Source organism: Dipodomys spectabilis, unplaced genomic scaffold (assembly GCF_019054845.1).
Source record: "Dipodomys spectabilis isolate Male_0828 unplaced genomic scaffold, ASM1905484v1 ptg000147l, whole genome shotgun sequence".
In the NCBI taxonomy this organism is placed as follows: domain Eukaryota; kingdom Metazoa; phylum Chordata; class Mammalia; order Rodentia; family Heteromyidae; genus Dipodomys; species Dipodomys spectabilis.
This window is the reverse complement of record NW_024870824.1, coordinates 8,494,065-8,516,424: the sequence shown is the minus strand read 5'-3', so window position 1 is coordinate 8,516,424 and position 22,360 is coordinate 8,494,065. Positions and strand designations below refer to the sequence as shown.

Genomic DNA, 22,360 nt, shown 5'->3' with positions numbered 1-22,360 from the left:
CACCCCCCCACCAAGGAATGCATCCCCCTCTCCCCAATCCTCCTCCACCCAGGCCAAACCCGCGCGCCAAAACTGACCAAAGTGGTAGGCTAGTTTAAGCAACTGCTTAGAGATAAGTTGTAACCTCATTGGTCACCTGCATGTGGCCCAACGTAACTGTAATTTTGTGCGAGTGTTGCAATGCTACTGGCCACCTGCGTGTGGCCAGCCTAAACTGCATGCGCTGTTCCCTTATAAAAGTTAGCCTGTGCAGCTGGGCTAGGTTCGCTCTCTACCAAGGCGGCCCTGACCGGTCAGGTCAGTCTGTTTCTAGATGCTTGGCATGAAATATAGTTTTGTCTGATTTTCGCTTTGTTTCAGTCTCGTTCCTCTGATCACAGACCCCAATTTGGGGGGGCCACCCCAATACTCATCTCCAAGTAAGTACCAAAAAAAGCCAGAAGTGCAACTGTGGCCCACAATAGTAGAACACTTGCCTTGAGAAGGGTGGGGGAGGGGAAGAACACCTAGGGACAGTACCCAGGCCATGAGTTCAAGCCCTCACAACCAGCACACACAAAAGAAAAACAGAGAGAAACAAGCTCGGATTCAACAGTGATTTTGGCTCTCGAGGGAAGATAGAAGGCCATACCAGACAGTATATGTTACAGCAGGACTCAGGCCTAGTAATATCCAAGTGTGTGCTGGAGGAAAGTCATTTCTGTCATTGCCAGCAGCGTGAACCTTACACCTTCTCCAAAAGACAAAGGAGATAGAACAGAGGCAGAGAGGCAGTGTATTCTGTGAGACTAAGAAGACTACAATCCCAAGGACCAGACAGCTTAGGTATAGTGCAGATATAAGCTTGAGTGTCTGAGCCTGGTGACATTAGAGATCATTGTCAGTAACTTCCTACTACCATGCAGAGGAGTATATATCACAGCCCTAGCTTACTTGGGCCCTTTCACACTCCCTAATAGGGTTGCAAAAGAGCAAGGTCTCTGGGTGCTTTGTGTATATGGTGGATGTTGAAAGACAGGGAAATGGATCACAGGTTCTGGGTGAAGATTAAAGGAGGCTGTGCTTCATCCAGTGTCTGGCATTTAGTAACTCCTCAATAAATGCTACCTGCTGCTGTCATAGCTGTCATCCTCCTCAGTGTAATGGCCTCCACTCTCCCTGGAAGTGCAGAGGTTGCTGGAAGAGACAGTTTGACTCTGTGCTCACTGCTAATTCCCTGTGCTCACCCTAATTCCTCCTCTGAGGCCCAGCAGAGTTAAAGCCCTAGGAAGGTACTGCCCAGGGAGCTCCTCCCAGCCTCCCCTGGCTCCCACCACAGACCTTGGGATCGAGTAGAGACTGACTAAAGCTGGAGAAGCTGAGTAATCCTGGGACACTAACCAGGGATTGAGAAATGGAAAGGCAGGAAATATTTTTGATGTTTGGGTAACAGAGAGAATGCAAGAAAGGGAGGGTTAAGAGAAGGAAGTGCAGAGATACACTTCAGTCTTTTTCTATCAACACATCCCAGTGCCAGCATTTCCACAGCCTCCATTTTCAAATCCCCAAGCTGTGGAAGCTGAGAGCCTTCTGGAGGGGGTGGGGTACAGGAAGAGGGCCCGGGTGGGAGAGCGCAGCTGCCCACTTCCTCCACTCCCTCCCCTAGCCTTTGTATTCCTTGACTTTTCCTCGTTTTCCCTAATTAACTCCAGGAGGGAGCCAGTCCTCTCAAGCCAGCCCCTCCCCTCTAGCCGCCAGCCACTGGCAGCTTCCGCTGCCGCCTGAGAATGGAAGGGGGAAGGGCTGAGATCAGGCTTCAAAGAGCAAGGATTTCAGAGTGATTTAGGGGCTTCAGGAGAGGCCAAAGAGGCGCCAGAAAGTGTGAGACTAAGAAACTGGAGGAAGGACAGAGAGAGATAGAAACAGAGAAAGACAGAGACAAGAGACAGAGCTAGAAAGGTGTAGAAACAGAGAAGGGAGACAGAGAAAGGAAGTGTGGACCCAGTGGTCCATTCACATCCTACATGCACCCAAGATCTCTGAGAAGCATCCATAATAGGCAAAAAGGACAAAGCAACCCCATCATATGGGATTCCATGAAATTGGGATGGATCAAGAGGCAGAGAAAAGTGGGGAATCCAGAGTATAACAGACTGACACTGTGTCTGATTAACCATGCCATTAGGAACTGTGTGCTCTAGGTCCAGACCCTGGATCACTCAAGCAACGCTTCTCAGCTTCCCCATCAGGAGGAAAGACATTGTTCTGCCACCTTTGGCCCTCTGGAAATGGGTTCTTCAGTAGCTCCTTCTCGTATGTCCTCCTTTCTTCCAAGACCTTATTCTAGGCATAGCTTCTGGCTGGAAAAGGTGTGGAGATGCTGGCTTCCTATCCAGCTCCAGGTTACCACCTGTCCCCTGGCCAGGTTACCACCTGTCCCCTGGCCTCCCAACCTTCCCAGTCCAGGCTGAGGCAAAGCCAGGAAGGCCTCATCAAGCTGGCTCAGAGCTGGAGAAGCTGCAAACTGCAGCCTCCTTGGGAGCACAGCTCCCCTGAGTATTTTTTAAAGTCTCCTAAGGAAGTCTCCCTCTCCCCTCTGCAGCCAGCCAGGCCTGGTTGGGCTCCACTCCAGGAGCCTAGGAAGTAGGTGTGAAAGTGAGGGCAGGCCCTGACCCTACCACATCCACCCCAAGCCCATTCCCCAGGGCCCAGGCTCTGCCTTGGGTCAGGCCCAGGGTAGGCTGCAGGGAGGGTGGAGTCTGACAGGGGAGCGTGCTGCCTTGGCTCAGCTCTAGTGAGACCTTCCCGGAAGGTTTTGAGCCATAAATATAGCTTCCATTTAAGTTTTTAACATCTGGATTTAGGCTAAAAGGCCTGTTTTCTGGCCTTAGAGACAGAAAAAGGCCTCAAGGCCACAAAAGCTAAATAGTCCTGTTTACTTCCCTCAAGAGCCAGAGTTGGCATCTCCCCAGACCCAGCCTCCTGTCTCTTTCATACTTACTGAGTATCTGGCCTCTCAAAGGGTCACAGGCCCCACCAGATCTGGGAGAGCTCTGCCCCAGAGGCTAACAGCCCCTGCCACCTGTACCTTCTGTGGTCTCTGTCCCTGTTCTCTGGTCATCCATAGCCCTGACCCCATTTACCCTCACAGACATCTAGGGCAGAGTTGCCAGAAAAATGGCATATAGAAACTTAGGGCATTTAATTATACTTGCATTCAGGTTAACGACGAGTAATTTTTGAGTAGTCTGTCTCATTTGACATTTTGAAATGTACTAATGATAATATAGCACTTATTTATCTGAAATTCACTGGGCATCCTATATTTTATCTGGCAACCCTAATCTGGAAGAAGAATGTAAATCATTAGGTCAGCCTCTAGATCAAGTAAGCTGAGAGGGGGGGAAATTGAGGCTGGATCTAAAGGCAGAGATTGCTTGTAGTAGAAAGGGTGTGAACTTGGGCATAGAGCCGGGTTAGAGTGGCAGCTGGACAGTTCAGAACTTTGGGCCTTGAGGAAAGTGACATCTCATGTTCCCCCTCTTTCAAGTGTAAATAATCAGACCTAGCTTGCAAACTGTGGAAATGAAACTGTAGAGATGTGAAAGTCCGTTTAGCATGTGCCCTGCATGGTTACAGTGCTATTTCTCTGGGTTCTCTACCCACTCATCCTCCAGGTTGGCTGCAGCACATGGCTCTCAGTGCCTTAACCTTCACCAGCCTCCCTGTAAAGCTCCCATTTGCTGTTCCACTAGTCCTTATTAATAGGCATTATTCTAAATCTGACCTTTAGCTCTGTAGGTCAATGAACATAATGAGTAGTCTGTTATAACCACCATGTATTGTGCATTTATTCTCTGTCACCTTGCTGACGGCTGGATATGATGCCCTCACAACATTACCATGAGATCTATCTTTTTTTTTGGTCAGTCGTGGGGTTGAACTCTGGGCTTGGGCACTGTCCCTGCGCTCTTTAGCTCAAGGCGAGCACTCTACCACTTGAGCCACAGCGCCACTTTCCAAGATCTATTCATATAGTAAATGCAGATGAGGCCCAGAGGGGCTTCATACCTTCCTTACCTAAGGCCTCACAGCCAAGTGTTAATACCAAGATCTAAATCCCAGGTTGGCCAGCTTCAAAACCTGTGCTCTTAGACACTAATGATATGATTCTTTTTCCTCTGCTCATGACCCTTGTGATTCTTTATGGACAGCCACCACTAGCTAGGTCTATAGTACACATGGGCAATTTGTTCACCTGTGGAAAAACCAAGTCCTATGTAGCCCAGGCTGGTCTTTTTTTTTTTTTTTTTGTCGGTCGTGGGGCTTGAACTCTGGGCCTGGGCGCTGTCCCTCAGCTCTTCAGCTCAAGGCGAGCGCTCTACCACTTGAGCTACAGCGCCACTTCCGGTTTTCTGGTGGTTTATTGGAGATAGGAGTCTCACGGTCTCTCCTGCCCGGGCTGGCTTTGAACCGTGATCCTCAGATCTCAGCCTCCTGAGTAGCTAGGATTACAGGCGTGAGCCACCAGTGCCCGGCTTCCAGGCTGGTCTTTTAATTCACAATCCACTTCCTGAATGCTGGAATTTACAGATGTGCACCACTACACTCAGCCTATCTCCAATTTCTTTTTTTAAAAAAAGCTTTAATATAAATTTCTTTATTATCATTACGTAGTTGTACAAAGGAGTTGCCATTCATTCTACAAAGCAGTTGATGAATACAATGCATGGTGATCAATGTCATCTCTTTCAACATTCTCATCAATCCCCATTTTCTTGCCTGGGGAAATTGAGCAAACTGATTAAAGTCACAGGATGGTAAAAACTATACCTAGGACCTGACCTTGCTGTCTCCTTCTAAAGTTAGACTGGTAACTACTACCCCCACTTTTTGATAAATTGCCACTCTGAGCATCCCAGAGCCCCTAATCTCTCTGCTGTCCCTTAGCTTGAATCTATGACCTGAAATCATGGAGCCTCTCTGACAAGCTGCAAGACCTACAGAAACCATTGTTAACCAGGTAGAAAACCAGCATTGAGGGCTGGGAATGTGGCTTCGTGGTAGAGTACTTGTTGAGCAGTCATGAAGCCCTGGGTTTGATTCCTCAGTACCACATAAGCAGAAAAGACCAGAAGTGGCGCTGTGGCTCAAGTGGTAGAGTGCCAGCTTTGAGCAAAAAGCAGCTCAGGGACAGTTCCCAGGCCCTGAGTTCAAGCCCCAGGACTGGCAAAATAACCCACCAACCAACAAACAAAAAACAGCATTGAGCCACAGTGGCTGTGGAAGGTACTCCTAGCCCTCCACACATCCCACCCACATCACACCCCCATCCCACCACACTTACCACTGGCAGAGGCCAGGATCATTGCTTGCAGCATCTCTGTGTCAAATTGGTTGTTGGGCCAGGTGCCAGTTTCATCACCATTTTGGGAACTGGAGAGAAAACAGATGGTGAGCAGTGTCCCAGGCCAGCCCTGCTGCTCCCTACCCCTACAGCCCCCTCCTAGGGTTCCCCAGTCTACTGTCCTATTCCCACCCCACACCCACAACCTTCGAGTGGAGTCAGAGGAGCTTACAGAATCTGTCAGAAGTCAGATCTGCAAACCAGTAGTGTCTTAAGGGCATCTAATGAACTGTATCCCATAAGAGGGTGTGGCTTACTGTCCAGAGACTCTCCAGAGGACAGGAAAAGAAGGAAATGGGAGAGAATATTTAAGAGTTAGAGAAAGGGTTGGAACCAGAGAGAACCAAAGAGGAGAGGCAGGAGACCCTAAGAGACCCTGGGGTAGTGAGAAAGGAATTCCTAAACCCTCAGAATAAAATCCATGGGCACCTCAGATGCCCTTCCTATTTTATCATACTGCCCTCTGCAGCTCCACTCATCAGCCCTTCCCCCAGGCTCCTCCCTGTCCCTCAGGCTCCCTCCTGCTGAGCGTCCTGGGTGGGTGGATGTGGTTCTCTGGAATGTCAGTCCTTGGCCTTTACCTTGGCAGCAAGAGTGAAGTTTATCTAAGGCGATCCTTAGACTTACCCAGGCAGAGTCAGGTGCCTGCCCATGGGTAACATGGTCACCTGTGACTGTGACTCCTCTATCAAAACCTGACTTCGGGGAGGCAGGCCTTGTATCAGCCTCTACTAAAGTACCCAGTGGGAAGCCTGGCACCTGGACCTCATTGGGATGCTTAGAGGCTTTATGCATGGAAACCAACATGATGTGAACCATAATTTTTTAAACTATTACACTATAAAAGGGCTGGGAAGGTGGCTCAGTGGTAGAGTGCTTGCCTTGCATGCATGAGGCCCTGGGTTCGATTCCTCAGCACCACATAAGCAGAAAAATCCGAAAGTGGCGCAGTGGCTCAAGTGGTAGAGCACTAGCCTTGAGCTGAATTGCTGAGGGACAGTGCCCAGGCCCAGAGGTCAGGCCCACAACTGGCAAAAAAAAAAAAAGGAGCCCCAAGGAATTTCTATTCCATTTAGATTTTTTCCCATGGTGCTAATTCCCATGCTGTTTGTGAGGGGGGTTGGGAAAAGGGACTCAAAGATTGAATTATTTTCATTTGCAGAGGGGAAAAAGGAAACATCCCTGACAGACATATCCAATCTAACTTGTTGCTAACTATTGGTACCATCTGGCACAGAGAAGTTCCTTAATAAACAGTTCTTGCCTGACTAGATTAGAAGAAAGGAGGCTGCAGGAAAGGCTTTGAAGGGATGCAATTGTGTGTATGTGTGTTGTTGTTGTTATTGTTGTTGTTTTTTTGTTTTTTTGGGGTCCGGTCATGGGGCCTGAACTCTGGGCCTGGGCGCTGTCCCTCAGCTCTTCAGCTCAAGGCTAGTGCTCTACCTACCACTTGAGCCACAGCGCCACTTCCGGCTTTTTTTCTTTTTGCTTATGTGGTGCTGAGGAATCGAACCCAGGGCCTCCGGCATGCAAGGCAAGCGCTCTACCACTGAGCCACCTTCCCAGCCCCTGTTGTTGTTATTGTGGTATATAAACATACCAACAACTTTACAATTTTTGCCAGGTCAGTCATTACTTATGGATTCCTCTAATCTGGGACTCTCTGTCCCCAAGTAGTAGGTTCAGTTTAAGGCTCAAAAAAGAATACACAGTTACTGTGTCACTCCTACACCATCACAACAAATACAAAATTAGGGATGGAGTTGAAGCAGAAATATTTTCCTTCCCTCCCAAGAGTGGGAAGAGTAGGGATTTTATGCCCATTTAATTCAACGAATACTTATTGAGCAATCACTATGCACCAGATACTGGGCCATAAGCTGGACTTGTAGCTGTGGGCATGACAACAATAGTCCATCTCTATGGTGCTCATAGTGCACACTGACAAGATAATGTTAAATAATGACACAATAATTTAATTGCAATTGTGAAAAAGGTAATGGAGGCAAAGAGCAGGGACCATTAGAGTGAATAAGGAGGGTCAGGGTGAGAGAACTCAGTCAGTCTAGGCTGCTCCAAGGAAAAGACAGTCAATTTGAATTTGGACAAATCACCCAGGTGACTTACAGGAGAATGACAGCTAAGTCAACGTAGAAGCAGTGACTGCAAATCATTACTTGATAACTACTCATGCAAAAATAGACTTAGGTACTGCTCATTGATGAATTCCAAAATACTATAATGAACTAGAGACTTCAAAGCATCCTCCATAGATAACTTATTAGTCACAAATGTTTAAAAATATGTTCACAAGGCATGGTGACACAGGCCTGTCATCCCAGTGCTTAGGAGGCAGAGGCAAAATCTCTAGTTTAAGGCCGGCCTATGCTACAAAATGACTATCTGGAAAACAGAAAACAAAAAACAAGGGCTAAGGTTGTTACTTCATACTGAAATGCTTGGCCTACTGAGTGCAAGGAAGGACCTGAGCTTAATCCCTGGCACCATAAAATGTAAAATAAGAGTATGTCTGTAAAGCTGGACACAGTGGTTCACGCCTATAGGTCTAGCACTTAGTAGGCTAAGGAGGGAGAATTCACTAAGCCCCAATGTTTGAAGGTAAGCTAAGCACTTAGGAAGAGACAGGAGAGATCTGAGGATACTTTTTTTTTTTGTCTTGAACAAAAACACTCAGGGACAGTGGTCAGGCCCTGAGTTCAAGTCCCAGGAATGACACACAAAAAAAGAAAAGACATATTGGGAACATTGGGAAATTCTGCTGATGGATTGTGTATTATTAATGCTAAATTCTTCAAATATGATCATTGAGGTTTTATAGAAGTCTGAAGTGTCAAATGTTATGTCTGAAATCTACTTTCTAATGCTTCAGAAATAAATTACAAGCCAGGCCTGTAATCCTAGCTATTCAGGAGGCTGAGCTCGGAGGATCAGTTCAAAGCCAGCCAGGGCAGGAAAGTGAGACTCTTATCTCCATAAACTATGCCCACAAAAAAACCCGAAGTGGAGCTCTGGCTCAAGTGGTATAGTGGTATCCTTGAGCAAAAAAAGTTCAGGGACAGCACACAGGCCCTGAGTTCAAATCCCAAACTCTCTCTCTCTCTTTCTCTCTCACACACACACAGACACACACACACACACGAAATATGTGTATTGTTTGTGTACATGTGCATGTCTACACAGAAAGATAAAACAACAATGTAGTATATGAACCACTGATGAATCTAGGTTAAAAAAAGTGCTTAGATGTTCATCATACTATTCCTTCAAGTTTCTGACAGGTTTCAGACATTTTAAAATAAAACAAGTCACCCAGGAGAGGTGTGGTACTGGAAAGTGCTTTCCAGGCTGGGCAGCAACTGGTCCTCAGCCCTTGAGGGGAGGTGGTATAAGGCTGGGACAGTGGAGTGGACCCGATACACTTTGGCTTACGAGTTCTGAAGGCATTCTATTTAATCGTTTAAAATTCACTCATTCACTGGGTGCCAGTGGCTCATGCCTATAAACCTCGCTACTCAGGAGACTGAGATCTGAGGATTGCAGTTTAAAGCTAGCGTGAGCAGAAAGTCTGTGAGACGCTTATATTCAATTGATCACAGGAAAAAGCCGGAAGTGGCACTGTGGCTCAAGGGATAGAGTGCTAACCTTGAGCAAAAGGAGCTCAGGGACAGTGCCTGAGTTCAAGCCCAAGGACTGGCAAAAACAAAAACAAAAAACAAAAACTCACTTATTCTCCTGCAAAGGAGCTGAGATGAGAGTCAGGCTCCCCTGGGAAGACAGGAGCCTAAAATTAGATCTTTAGTCAGTCCACCTCTGTCTCTATGAAAATTAGGAAGTCCTCATTTCCAGCCTGACTGAGCTCTGGCCCAGGTGATGGGGATAAAGCGGGGAGAGGAAGCAAGAGGGGCAGGAGGGAGGAGAGCTTTGGGATAAGAGGGAGACTCCATAGTGAGTGGGGTGGTCAGTGGTAAGGAGAGAGGACGTGAGTAGAAGGGCAGCTGGAAACCAGCTGTCAGGAGGATTCTTCAGGAGGTTCTTGAAGGCTAGGGGAAAAGCAGGTGGGCAGGCTGCCAGCTCTCTGAAGCTGGGCAAGAAAATAATCAGAGGGGGAGGGACTTCTTTGTAACCATTCACTGAGAGCTCCCTAGGCTGAGCACTGGGCCAACTGGGTTATGTATTTATCATCTGTTTTATCCTCAGATGAAAATACCACCCTACAGATAAAGGTTATGATTATCTCTGTTTTCTGACAGATAAAATCAGGGCTCAGAGGCCTTCTCAAAGTCACACAGCTGGTAAGTGACAGAGCTGCAACCTAAATGTCCTAATATGACCCCTGAGCCTGCAAGCTTACCCATAGCCAACTAAGCTTCAATGGGGAGGCCTCAGAACCCCAGAAGCAGATGTGGGGTCTCTTCCAGGATCTAGAGGAAGGGTGAAAGTGAATGTGGAGGCCAGGGACTACATCCAGTAGGCCATTTTTCTAAGCACCTACTATGTACTGGTGACAGACCCTAGAATTTCAGAGATGACACAGTATAAAGCATTTATGTCCTGATGCACTATGGTATATAAGTGAAGGAGGTAGTACCTCTAAAAAAAATGCTTCTTGCAACATGCTCAAAAAAAGTGAGCAGTCTGGGAAAGTCAAGTTGACTTTCAGCCTGATAACAGCCTGGATATAACTGTTAAAATATCAATATCAGCCAAGTGCTGGTGGCTTCTATCTGTAATCCTTGCTACTCAAGAGACTGAGATCTGAGGATTGTGGTTCAAAGCCAGCCAGGGTAAGAGAGTCCATGAGACTATGGTGGTAAAGCTCTAGGTTTTTTTTTTGGTCGGTCATGGGCTTGAACTCTGGACTTGGGTGCGCTCTTCAGCTCAAGGCCAGCGCTCTACCACTTAAGCCACAGTACCACTTCTGGTTTTCTAGTGGTTTATTGGAGATAAGAGTCTCCCAGACTTTCCTGCCCAGGCTGGCTTTGGACTACGATCTCCTCAGATCTCAGCCTCCCAAGTAGCTAGGATTACAGGTGTGAGCCACCAGTGCCCAGGTCAAATCTCTAGCTTTAAGAGAGAAAGAGAGGCTGGGAAGTTGGCTCAGTGGTAGAGCGCTTGCCTTGCATGCCTGAGGCCCTGGGTTCGATTCCTATCTCAAAAAACCTATCTCAAAAACCAAAAACAGGAGCTGGGAATATGGCTTAGTGGTAGAGTGCTTGCCTAGGATGCATGAAGTCCTGGGTTCGATTCCTCAGTATGATATACACAGAAAAAGCCAGAAGTGGCGCTGTGGCTCAAGTGATAGAGTGCTTGCCTTGAGCAAAAGAAGTTCAGGGACAGTGTTCAGGGCCTTGAGTTCAAGCCCCAGGCCTAGCAAACAACAACAACAACAAAAAAAAAAAAAACAGACAAACTTTGTAAGAAATTTGACTGAGAATGAAACTTTTTTTGTTTTCTTCTTTCTCTTTCTCTTCTCTTTTCTATTCTCTTCCTTCCTTCCTTCCCCCCCCTCCCTCCCTGCCCCCTTTTCTTTCTTCTTCCTTTTGTGCCAGTCCTGGGGCTTGAATGCAGGGCTTGGGTACTGACCCTGAGCTTTTTTGCTCAAGGTTAGTATTCTACCACTTGGGCCATAGTTTTTCACTTCTGGTTTTTTGGTAGTTAATTGGAGATAGCAGTCTTATAGACTTTCCTGCCTGAGCTGGTTTTGAGATCCTTAGATCTCAGCCTCCAGAGTAGTTAGGATTATGGGTATGAGCCACCCCTGCCTGGATATTTTTGTTTCTGTTTTATAATCAAAGTTTTTCTAAATGGTACGTGTAGACCAGTTTGTAACAATTCAGTTAGGTGGATCAGATTTTAAAAACAAAAACACAAATCTTGTGCATGCTGTTTGACCACATTGTTGAAGATAATGAAGACTCAGATGAAATTATGTTTAGAGAAGACTCAGATGAAATTGTTATATCTGAGATCTGCTTCAAAATAATGCAAAGGTGTCAGGAGGATGCGAGATACATAACACAAGATAGGATATGAGTTAGAGCCAAATAGTAGGACCACAGAAGTTCATCACACTACCTCACTACTTTTGTATCTGTTAAATTTTTTCCACATTAAAAAAAATAAATTGCCAGGCATGAGTGGTACATGCCTGCAATCCTAGCTACTCAGGGCCAAGATCTGAAAGATGTCTGCAGAAAAGTCCATGAGACTCCATCTCCAAATTACCCAGCAAAAGGCTGGGCTGGAATCATGGCTCAACTGGTAGCGTGCCAGCTGTGAACAAGGCAGCCAACAGCAGGTCCACATTAAAGCCTCATAATAATAATAGTGTTCTTCTTAGGATATAAAAACATGAGTAGTTTCTCTTGATTATTTCTTATTTATGTTGCTATAATAAATATGTATTATTTTATAAGCACAACAAATGCTGTTACTTGTTTGTTGAATGATTGCCTAATTGGAGATAGAACAGGAAGAGTGTGTCTCAGATAGAAGAGGATTCACAGTTAGGCCACAGGGTGGAGAATGTTAGGAGAGTAGGGTGGTGTCAGAAGCCAAACACTAAGCTCTGCAGAAGCTGGGAACAGCTGCAGGGCAGGGCGGGCCTCTGTTACCCGGCTTTGCTGGCTCAGGGCTTGGGACAACAGCTGCTGAGATCAGAAGGTAAAAGGGTGATCTAAGAATGTACAAGAAGCTTGTGGCAGGTAAGGGCTTCTGAATATTGTAATAGCTTTTCTTCCTTCTGTCTAGGCAGTGAGACCTAGTACTGGCTCTAGCCTGGGCCAGGTTTTCCGATGAATTCAACATAGGCTTGACTGATCAGATAAGCTGTCAGGATATGTGCATAATAATGGAAAGGGACTAGGGTAGGAAAGCAAGGATGACTAAAGCCAGGTTAGATTGAATAAGAGAAATATCCTCACTTCATCCTCTAACTCCAATCTGCATTTTTTTGGGGGGAGGGGGGCGGGGGAAGGGGGTTGGTCATGAGGCTTGAATTCAGAGCCTGGAAGCTGTCCCTGAGCTCCTTTTGCTCAAGGCTAGTAGTACTCTACCACTACGAGCCACAGCTCCACTTCTGGTTTTCTGTGGTTAATTGGAAAAAAGACTCACACACTTTCCTGCCCTGGTTGGCTTTAAAACAGGATCCTTAGATCCCAGCCTCCGGTGTAGCTAGGATTACAAGTGTGAACCACCAGCACCTGGCTCAATCCGCTTATTAAGATGGTCACAACTCCCTGTCATTCCTTGATTCTGAGAAGCCTCACCATAAGGCCTTTGTATACTTTCATCCCTACAGCCAGAGTCCTCTTCCCACTTGTCTTCAACTAGTTTGTATTCATCCTTCAGATCTCAACACAGTCACATTTCCTTCTGCATGGCCTCCTGCTCCCTGATTAGGTCAAATTCCGAACCCATGTTCTCAGCATCTGGTATTGCCATGCACAGCGCTTAGACAGTTGGAATCTTGTACTTGTTTTTGTGGTTGTTTAATCAGTATTGTCTCTCTCAACACACTGCAAACCTGGAGTGCAGGGACCATGCCTGATTTATCTCTCTCACACCTGGCACACTGTCTGGTCTCCAGAAGATGCTTACTAAGAGTTGAGTGAATGATGGAGCGAAGCAGAAGTTGCTGGGTTAGACTCTACCAGTTGAATCAGAAATATCTGTTTTATCCTCAGTGACTTAACTAAGAGCTCTCCTGAGCTTTCTCCATCTCTCCTCTCAGTGATTGGAAGGAACTTGCAGTAACGGTGCATCTCTCCTTCCAGGTCTGGAGGGGGTGCCATGAAAGGCAATTGGTGAGGCTTCCAGGCACAAGTGACTTCTGCTTCAGAGTGGGTGTACAGCTGGGCTGGGCTTGGCTGAGGTACTTATCAGAGCTGACAGCTCAAATATCGCCTTTTCTGAGAAACCTGACTGATCTTCCTCCCCATTAAATTGATTTTTTTTTTTTGGCTAGTCCTGGGGCTTGAACTCAGGGCCTGGGCACTGTTCCTGAGCTTCTTTTGTTCAAGGCTAGCACTGTACCACTTGAGCCACAGTGCCACTTCCAACTTTTTCTGTTTATGTGGTACTAAGGAATCGAACCCAGGGCTTCATGCATGCTAGGCAAACACTTTACCACTAAGCCACATTCCCAGCCCTCATCCTCTTCTTAGAACATCCTGTGGTTTGTAACTAGACTTTTTTTCTTTATTGTGATTTGTTGCCAGTTTTTTTCTCCTTTGCTATGAATCTGGGAATTGGATTTACTTGTCTACTCTTTTTTTTGGGAGGGGGGTCCGGTCGTGGGGCCTGAACTCTGGGCCTGGGCGCTGTCCCTCAGCTCTTCAGCTCAAGGCTAGCGGCCTACCACTTGAGCCACAGCACCATTTCTGGCTTTTTTCTGCATATATGGTGCTGAGGAATCAAACCCAGAGACTCATGCATACGAGGCAAGCACTCAAACACTGAGCCAACTTGCCAGCCCCTTGCTTGTCTACTCTTATAGTCCAGGGTTTACAAGAAGACTTGAATAGTTTCACCATTCCATGAAAGAATACATGGATGAGTTAATGGATAGCCTATAAGGAGGCTGGCAAGGAGGCCCTAGAGAGAAGAGAAACAGCTGGGGTCAAAGTGGGACAATAGCAGTCCAAGCCTCTGGTTTGCAGCATCTGAGAGGCCTTCTAGAAAGTTCTTTGCATTCCTGATGCCAGTGACAGGACTGTGCATGCCCAAGAGCTAGATCTGCTCTATACACCAAGACCCTTCAAAGTCCAACCCAAAGAGAACCTGGTTGGTAAGGAAACAGGGGAAAAAAGCCCAATCTCAGGATCTGGGCAAACATTGGCAGCACCCAAGCCCAGCTTCTCTCCCTGGGTTCCTTGGACTGAAGCTCCTGGCATCTATCAGGGAGGCCTGGCCTGGAGCCCATCCTGCTCTGCTTAGACCCTTTCTGCTGAGGTCCCCCCACCCGCAGGGGGTTCCTGTCTTAGCAGGAATTCATAGGAGATTGAAATGAGCAGCTGGGGCAGTCGGAGTGGGAGGGGAAGTGGTGGGGAGCAGTGATCAAAGGCTTTGTGTGTGAGGGGCAGGAGTCGGGGACTGTGTGTGCTGGCTTGCCCAGAGTACAAAGAAATGAGAGATAGAGACAGCAGCTCAGAAAAGGGGACAAGCTAGAGAGAGAGAGAGAGAGAGAGAGAGAGAGAGAGAGAGAGAGAGAGAGAGAGAGAAGCACAAAGACAGATGTATAGAAAGATAAAGTTAAAGACAGAGAGAAGATAGAGCATAGGAGAAGAAAGCCAAAACCGAGGCAGAGGGAGGAGGAGGCTGGAGACAGAAGAACATAGAAACTGAGAAATTATGGGAGATAGAGAGGGGCAAAGATAAAAGGTCAAAGATACTGAAAGGGATGCAGAGACAGAGAGAAAAGGAGAAAACGGAAACTGAGACCAAGGGAGAGTGACATTTACTCACTCCTTCCACATTTATTGAGCACTCATGCTCAGGGCACGGGGTGTGTAAGAAGACACAAATGGTAGGGAAGACAGAACCTGAGAGAGAGACGAAAAAGGGAGAAGCAGAAACTACAGACTGAGATAGAGACATGGGAGATGGTGGCAGGGACACAGGCTGAAAAAAAAAAGGAGGAGGAAGGGATCAAAGTCCTGCAGGCTGATGGGGCAGGCCAAGTGAGGGCCGAAGGCAACTGGAGGAGAAGCAGGACAGGAAGATTTGCCCCAGATCTCCCCGGGGCAGCTTTGTCTCCAGGTGCGCAGACATAGCTTTCACCGCAGCCCTCACCTCCCTTCGCCTCAAAGGCTCTGGGGGCGGCTCTGATGACTGACAACCTCCTTCTGCTCCTCCTCCTGCTGCTCCTGCCTCCCCCTTCTCTGCCTGAGCCCCAGGTCAGAGGGAGCCTGGCTCGACAAGGAGGAGAGGATTTAGGCAGTTGATAGATAAAGAAAGCCTCCCCCCTCTCCAGAGAAAATCCTTGGAGCACTCAGGAGATTGGAAAATGTCCCAGTGGCGGGGGGAAGGGAGTGGGGGGGGGGGAGTATGTGAATTCAGCTTCCTAATTAATCAGGGAAGATGTCTATTCCCGCTGGGGTCTGTAACCCAGCCTCCAATACACTAAAATCTTCCTGAAATCTGAACCCAAGAAAAAGAAGGCATTTGTAGCACATGCCCAGCCCTCCCCCCTTTTCTTCCTCCCACGTCACCGAGAAAATGCCGCAAAGAAGAGGGTGGGCTGGAGAATCAGTCACCTACCCGCTGGTGCCGGGTCTCTGGGCCTGGGAGAAACGCCAATCCGTGTTGGGCGGGGCTTGCTGTGAAGAAAACAGAGGGAAAGGGGTTGAGTACCCACGTGCAGTCAGATTGTCATCAGAGCCCCTGGGGATGGGCTAGGAGAAGGAGAGGAGTGGGCAAAATTAGGAAATGTGGCAAAATGGAGAAGGGTAGACACATCTCCAAAGATGGGGGTAGGAGGAGGCAGGAACATCGCCACAGGTCTTTGAGGTCTGAGGTACCAGAGACAAAAACAATCAAACACACAACAACAACAACAAAAACCAAAACAGTTCATCTGATCATAATGAACAAGCCCACATTTCTTTGCCAAAAAAATGGTCCCTTTTGAGGATAATGGGAGGTAAATATGATCAAAGTGCATTATATACATGTATGAAAATGTCCTAATGACACCCATTATTTTGTACAATTAATACACACTGATTAAAAGATGAACAGAAGAAAAAACGACTCCAAACTTCTGAGCCAAAATGCAAGAACTGAGCAGTGTCTTCTTAGAACTGCACTGGTGGTGGGGTTGGGGGCAGGGGTAGGAAGGAGGCAGAGAAGGCCCTCAGAAGTGACAGAGAAGGCTTTTCCACAGAATTCCACCAGTCCTGGAATAAAGTTATTCAGCTCCTCAGCTGGAAACAAAGCCTCCTCTCCAGCAAAATGGCTGCTACTCTGGGTAACCCTTTTCCTGCCAAGTTGTGCAATGACACATTCAGAAGGCCACCCCCTCCAGGCCTTGGCTCTCAAGGATCTTTTCCCACAGCTAAATACATTATTAATTTAGGAGTCATGCCAGACTGGGCCTTTGCAGGGCATCCAAGCCCCAGGACACCTCTCACCCTTAGAACTCCATGCCACACAATGGCTTGTGACTGAGGAGAACAAGGCTGCTCTGTCTGGGACAGAGAAAATGGCTGGGAGGGAGCCCAGAAGGATCAAGATCCCACAACCTCAAAGCAGAGCCAACTATGTCTTCAGGGCCCCCAAGGGGCTGATCTGTAGCCATCTCTCACCTGGCCAAATGTGCCAGGGCCCTGCCAGGCACTTAATTTCCAAGTCCCTCTGAGTCTTTCTAGGAGGTGTGTGATCCTATCACACACTGGCACAAGTACACCTATAGTCAAGTCCTCATGGGTTCTGGGGTGTTCTGGTAATTAGTTCTCACACTCATTCCCAGGAGTGAAGTATGAGCATCTCAGATCACACTGGGGAGAAGAAAGCCCTAACACTTCCAGTCACACTAATGGCTCATAGGTGACAGTGCCAGAAGCTTCACTTTTCAGGTGCACCCAGAGCTATACCTGATTCCATGGAGAAGGACATAGGGATGTGTAGCCCGTAACCACTGTAGTGTGCACACACATGTACCAATCCTGGGCCTTGAACTCAGGGCCTAAGTGCTGTCTCTGAGCTTTTTTGCTCAAGGCTAGCTTTCTACCATTTAAGCCATAGGTCCACTTCCAGCTTTTTGCTGGTTAATTGAAGGTAAGAGTTCATGGACTTTTCTGCCAAGCCTAACTTCAAACCATGATCCTCAGATTTCAGCCTCCTGACTAGCAAGGATTACTGCTATGAGCCAGGGGGGCTGGTCACTGTATTCTTTTTTTTTTTGGTGGGGGGGGTCTGGTCATGGGGCTTGAACTCTGGGCCTGGGCGCTGTCCCTCAGCTCTTCAGCTCAAGGCTAGCACTCTACCACTTGAGCCACAGTGCCACTTCTGGCTTTTTTCTTTTTGCTTATGTGGTGCTGAGGAATCGAACCCAGGGCCTCAGGCATGCAAGGCAAGCGCCCTACCACTGAGCCACCTTCCCAGCCCTCACTGTATTCTTAAACACAGCAGAATCCATGTGAAGATCGTAATGGCAGAAGAGGGAGGTGGGCAAAACCCATGGGTCTAGGTTTGTTCAGTGAGGGCTGATGAGGAGCTCTCAAGACCTTCTTCCACATTTAGGCTCCCTATGGGAAAAGGATGTCAGCTTTTCCCATCCTTGCAGATGCCCATTATCTCTTGCCTCTTTTCCTAGTATTACAAATGCCAGGCCATTCACAGCACACATTTGAGTTCAACACACCTGGGTCAGTTGTATTCTCTGTCACTTACTCTGAACTTAATCCTAAGTGGCTTGACCTATGAAACTAAGTTACAAGGTTGCTAGTACCCATCCTGCATGTGGTAAGAAGAACAAACTAATATCCAGATCCTTCAAAGAGGTGGTTGGTGATAAACTTCACCCAGTTAGCTATCAGAAGACCCTGAAGACGTTGTCTCAAAATATAGCCTAGGCCTGGCACCAGCCCAAGCAGAAAAGTTAAATTCACCACCAAAAAGCCAGAAGTGGAACTGGGGATCCAGTGATAGAAACCTCCCCGCCCAGGCTTGAGCAAAAAAGCTAAGGGACAGCACCATCTCTGAGCCAAAGTTTCAGTGCTGGTATGCAGACACACACAAAAAGCCCATACAGTAGGGACCAGGTGGTGGGATTGATATAATTTAGAATAAAACCTCCTAAGGTTGTGGACACTTGCACTATTATAGTTTCCCCACATATGAGAGTATCTTTGGTCACTAGCAAAGGCTGGTGGTTTTCCATTTGCCAGAAGAAGAGGAAGAAAGTTTCACCAAGAGTCTTTGATACTACATCACTGGGCACATAGTGTTCATGACAAAGCCAAAACCTATTTCTAGAGGTCCAGAGTCTGGGAAGGAATGGGCTACTGGTGCTACTGGGGTCTCAATCCTATTGAAGCTTGTTCACCCACCCAGCCCAGACCCTGACTCTCCTTGGCCTATACTGGCTAGGCTTGCCCATCAGTCTGAGGCTTCCGGAAGGAGGGGACTTGCCATTTGCATAGAGCCTCAGGCCCAGCAGGATCCGAAGACCTGAGAGTCAGGAAATCCTGCTTGCCCAGGTCTAAAATGCCCAGTGAGCTCCAGCCCCAGGGGCCACCGCAGGCTCAGGCCTTAGGGGAAAGTTGTCAGGTCCGGCCCAGTGCCGGGTATAGGCAGGGTGGGGAGAAGCTCTAAGTCCTCGATCTGGGCAGTAGAGACCTGGGACGCTCGCTCTCCAGGTGAGTACGTCTGAAGACGGCAGAGGGATGCTGGGCGTGGGCCCGTGTGCAGCTGGCAGCCCACGCACTCTTGCCCGCAGATGAGGCCGCAAGTGCGGCGGGTGGGGCCCGTGGGTGTGGTCTGCGGGGAGGCCACAGGTGCACCTTCCGGTCAACCACTTCCTCTCCACCCCTGCGGTTGGGTGGGGCAGGGATTGGCTGGGGAAGCCTAGAGAGCGATACTTAAGAGGATCTTTGACAGCTTCCAGTGGGGACCCTAATCCCTGTTAAAAAAAAAAAAAAAATCGCTAGAAATCCCCCAGGAGCTTGGCGGTTCCAGCCTTTCTGAGGGTGCGGGCGGGGTCGGACCCATCTCCCCCGCGCCCACAACCACCACCAAGGCTTCTCAGCACTGGGAACCCGGTGGCTTGTCTCACCTCCCCCCACCACTCTGATTCCCGGCGGCGCAGTCGCAGTCGGTTCCCATGGAACCCTCCAGAAGCCGAGCCGGCCCAGGAGGAGTGGATGCACGGTCCAAGCCCTCACCTGGCTCCGCTCCCGCAGTGTATTAGAGCGGGATCGGAAGGTGTCAGGCTCCAGCGCCAGGGCCGAGGGCTGCTGAACGCTGAGGGGCCTGAGGAAAGTGAAGTCACTGCCGTCGGAGGCCGGCGAAAAGCACGTCCTGTAGCAGTGGCTCTGCGAGTCTGTGGGCCGCAGTGTCACCTCCATGTACTTGAGGGTGCCATCTGAGCTCACCTGCAGGTTGGGGCTGGACTGCTTATAGAATTCCCGAGAGGGTGAGTCCTGGCGCCCACAGCACTGGCCCCCGCCCCCCTCCCCATCCGCGTGGCCCCGAAGGCACTTAGCTGACAGGAAGGTGAAGGTGACTAAGGATAAGAGACTGATGGCTGCTAGAGCCACGATGAGGTAAAGGGTAAGGTCTGAGCGCTCGGGAGGGTGTGTGAGGAAGTCACTGGATTTGGGCATTTCCTCAGCATCCTCGTCCTCCAGAACCAGCAGCACCGTGGCTGTAGAGGAGAGCGAAGGGTCTCCATTGTCCCTCACTAGGACCACCACCTGCTGGGTGTCAGAGTCATCCTCCAGCAAGGCTCGGGCTGTGCGCACCTCACCGGTGTGTGCAGACACTAGGAATAGTCCTGGGGCTGTGGACTGTGGCAACAGGGAATAAGAGAGCCACGCATTGTGGCCTGCGTCAGCATCCACGGCTGTCACCTTGGTCACCAAGGAGCCAGCAGGAGCAGAGCGAGGGAGACGCTGGGGGGCTGAGAGTTCCCTGCCAGGCCGGGGGTGCAGCACGGCCGGGGCGTTATCATTCTGGTCAAGAACAAACACATGGAGAGATGTGTTAGCATGCAATGGGGGAGAGCCGGAGTCTCGAACTCCCACCACAATCTGCAGCATCTGCAGTAATTCATAGTCAAAGGTACGCTGGGCAAAGACCCGTCCATCCTCTGGGTTGACATACACAAAGGAGGAGGCTGGCGCTCCTTGAATCTGACTCCCTACAATGGAGTAGGCGAGGCGGGCATTATCCCCAGTATCTGGATCTGAGGCAGCCACAGTGCAGAGAAGGGAGCCAGGAGGTCGGTTTTCTGGGATGTAAGCTGTGTAGAGCTGCTGGATGAAGTGGGGTGCGTTGTCATTTACATCTGAAATGTTGAGTCTGATGGTGAGATGGGTGTGCAGGGGAGGTGAGCCAGCGTCACTGGCCAGCAGCTCAATGATATAATGGGACATGGCCTCACGGTCCAAGGGCTGGCTGGTAAGCAGTGAGTAGTGGTTCTCAGAAGGCTTGATCTGAAATGGCAGGTCTGGAGAGATACTCAGGCTTACTTCACCATTTCTACCTGAGTCTCGGTCCCGCACATTAAACAACCCCACTACTGTTCCCATTGGTGTGCTCTCTGGGACAGGATTGACCAAAGAGGCCAGCAGCACCTCAGGAGCATTGTCATTGACATCTCCTACATCCACTTGAATCACACAGTGGCCCTCCATGGCTGGCTGTCCTTGGTCTCGGGCTCTTGCATGGATTTCATAGAAATTTGACTCCTCAAAGTCTATTGGACCCAACACACGGATTGCTCCACTGCTAGAGTCCAAGCCAAAGAGACTCCGCACTGCCTCAGATGTATGGTCTCCAAAAGAATAGACTAGTTGGCCATTGGTGCCCTCATCTGGATCAGTAGCATTGAGGCGGAGCAGCAATGTGCCCACAGGTGCATTCTCTGGGAGTCCTACACGTAGTACTGACGACTGGAAGGTTGGAGCGTTATCATTGACATCCAACACAGTGACTGAGATAAGGCTGGTCCCTGAGCGGGCTGGGGTACCTCCATCCACAGCAGTGAGCACCAGCTGATGTCTTGCCTGGGCTTCCCGATCTAGCTGCTGCTCTAGCACCAGCTCTGGGAACAGCTTCCCATCTTTTAGGGTCTTCACATTCAGAGAGAAGTGGCTGCTGAGGCTCAGAGTATAAAAACTCACAGTATTAGTACCCACGTCAGGGTCCTGGGCACTATCCAGTGGAAATCGTGCCCCAGGTGTAGCAGATTCTGAGATGCGCATCTCTCTCTCAGGAGTGGCAAAGCTTGGGGAGTTGTCATTGAGATCCAGGATCTCTACCTCTACACGGATGAGCTCCAGGGGGTGTTCAGTCACCACCTGCACTGGCAGCAGGCAGCTGGTGCTGGTTCCACATAGGCTCTCTCGGTCAATCTTTTGATTCACTGCCAAAGCACCATTTGTCAAGCTCAGAGAAAAATAGCGCCCATTCTCCTCAGAGCCCAGCCGCAGTCGGCGGTTCAACAGATCTGTCACCCTTAAGCCCAGATCTTGAGCAACATTCCCCACCAGCGTTCCCGGCTCTGACTCCTCCACCACTGAATAACGAAGCTGCCCAGACACCCATCCCCAGCAGCACAAGGACAACATGCACAGCACTTGCCATTTCCCAGCGAGCTGTGGGGGTGTCTTGGGCCCCATGACCCAGAAGTCCCTTCCTGGAGGGTAACTGTGCTGTCCTGTCTCCAAGGCAGACCCAGCTCTTGGGATGCAGAAGCTGAAATCTCTTATGTCTCCTTCTAGCCTCTAAAATTGTCAGAGGTTTGCCTGCCTGCAGCAGTTCTTAGTCACCGAATGGCGGGGGTGGATGGGGGGAAGGCGAGTTAAATATGAGTGGAGCTGGGGAGCTGGAGGAGGAGAGGCGGGCAGGAAGAGCAGATCTCCCACCTCAGCTCTGAGTTTGATTGGCCAAAAAGTCTGTCTGCTCTCAACCAATTATGAAGTCTCTTTAGTCCTGGAAACCTTGGGAACAGGCGCTGAAAATCTGTGTCACAGAAGTCTCCTACCTCCCCACTCATTTCGTGCTACAAGTTGATTCAGCCCCCTTGGCAGCAAAGTTTGACAGCTCAGATGGTGCTCAACAGGGAAGACAAAGTGGTACAAAACTCCTCAGTGTTCTGTCCCAGCAACTTCCTGCATGATTTCAGAAGCTTCCACTACTTTGCTTGAATCAATAAAATTTTGTTCTAGGAGAAACAAAACCTACACATTTCCTTCCCCATCCCTTATCCCCAGCATGCTGAATCTG

The 22,360-nt window shown here is 48.9% G+C and overlaps 1 protein-coding gene across 17 annotated transcripts in view; it reads right to left on the bottom strand.

Annotated features, from left to right (window-relative positions):
- LOC122118086 (protocadherin gamma-C5) overlaps positions 1-22,360 on the bottom strand; it is a 195,133-nt gene that overhangs the window by 3,496 nt on the left and 169,277 nt on the right. For 15 of the 17 annotated variants that reach the window (XM_042691952.1, XM_042691950.1, XM_042691949.1 and 12 more), the window contains exons 2-3: positions 15,668-15,726; positions 5,327-5,415 (exon numbers count right to left, since the gene is read on the bottom strand). In XM_042691952.1, the coding sequence (XP_042547886.1) occupies positions 5,327-5,415; positions 15,668-15,726 (148 nt within the window). Of the gene's footprint in view, positions 1-5,326; positions 5,416-15,667; positions 15,727-19,293; positions 21,855-22,360 lie in introns of those variants that run through there. The other 2 variants (XM_042691957.1, XM_042691942.1) reach the window with 2 other exon arrangements.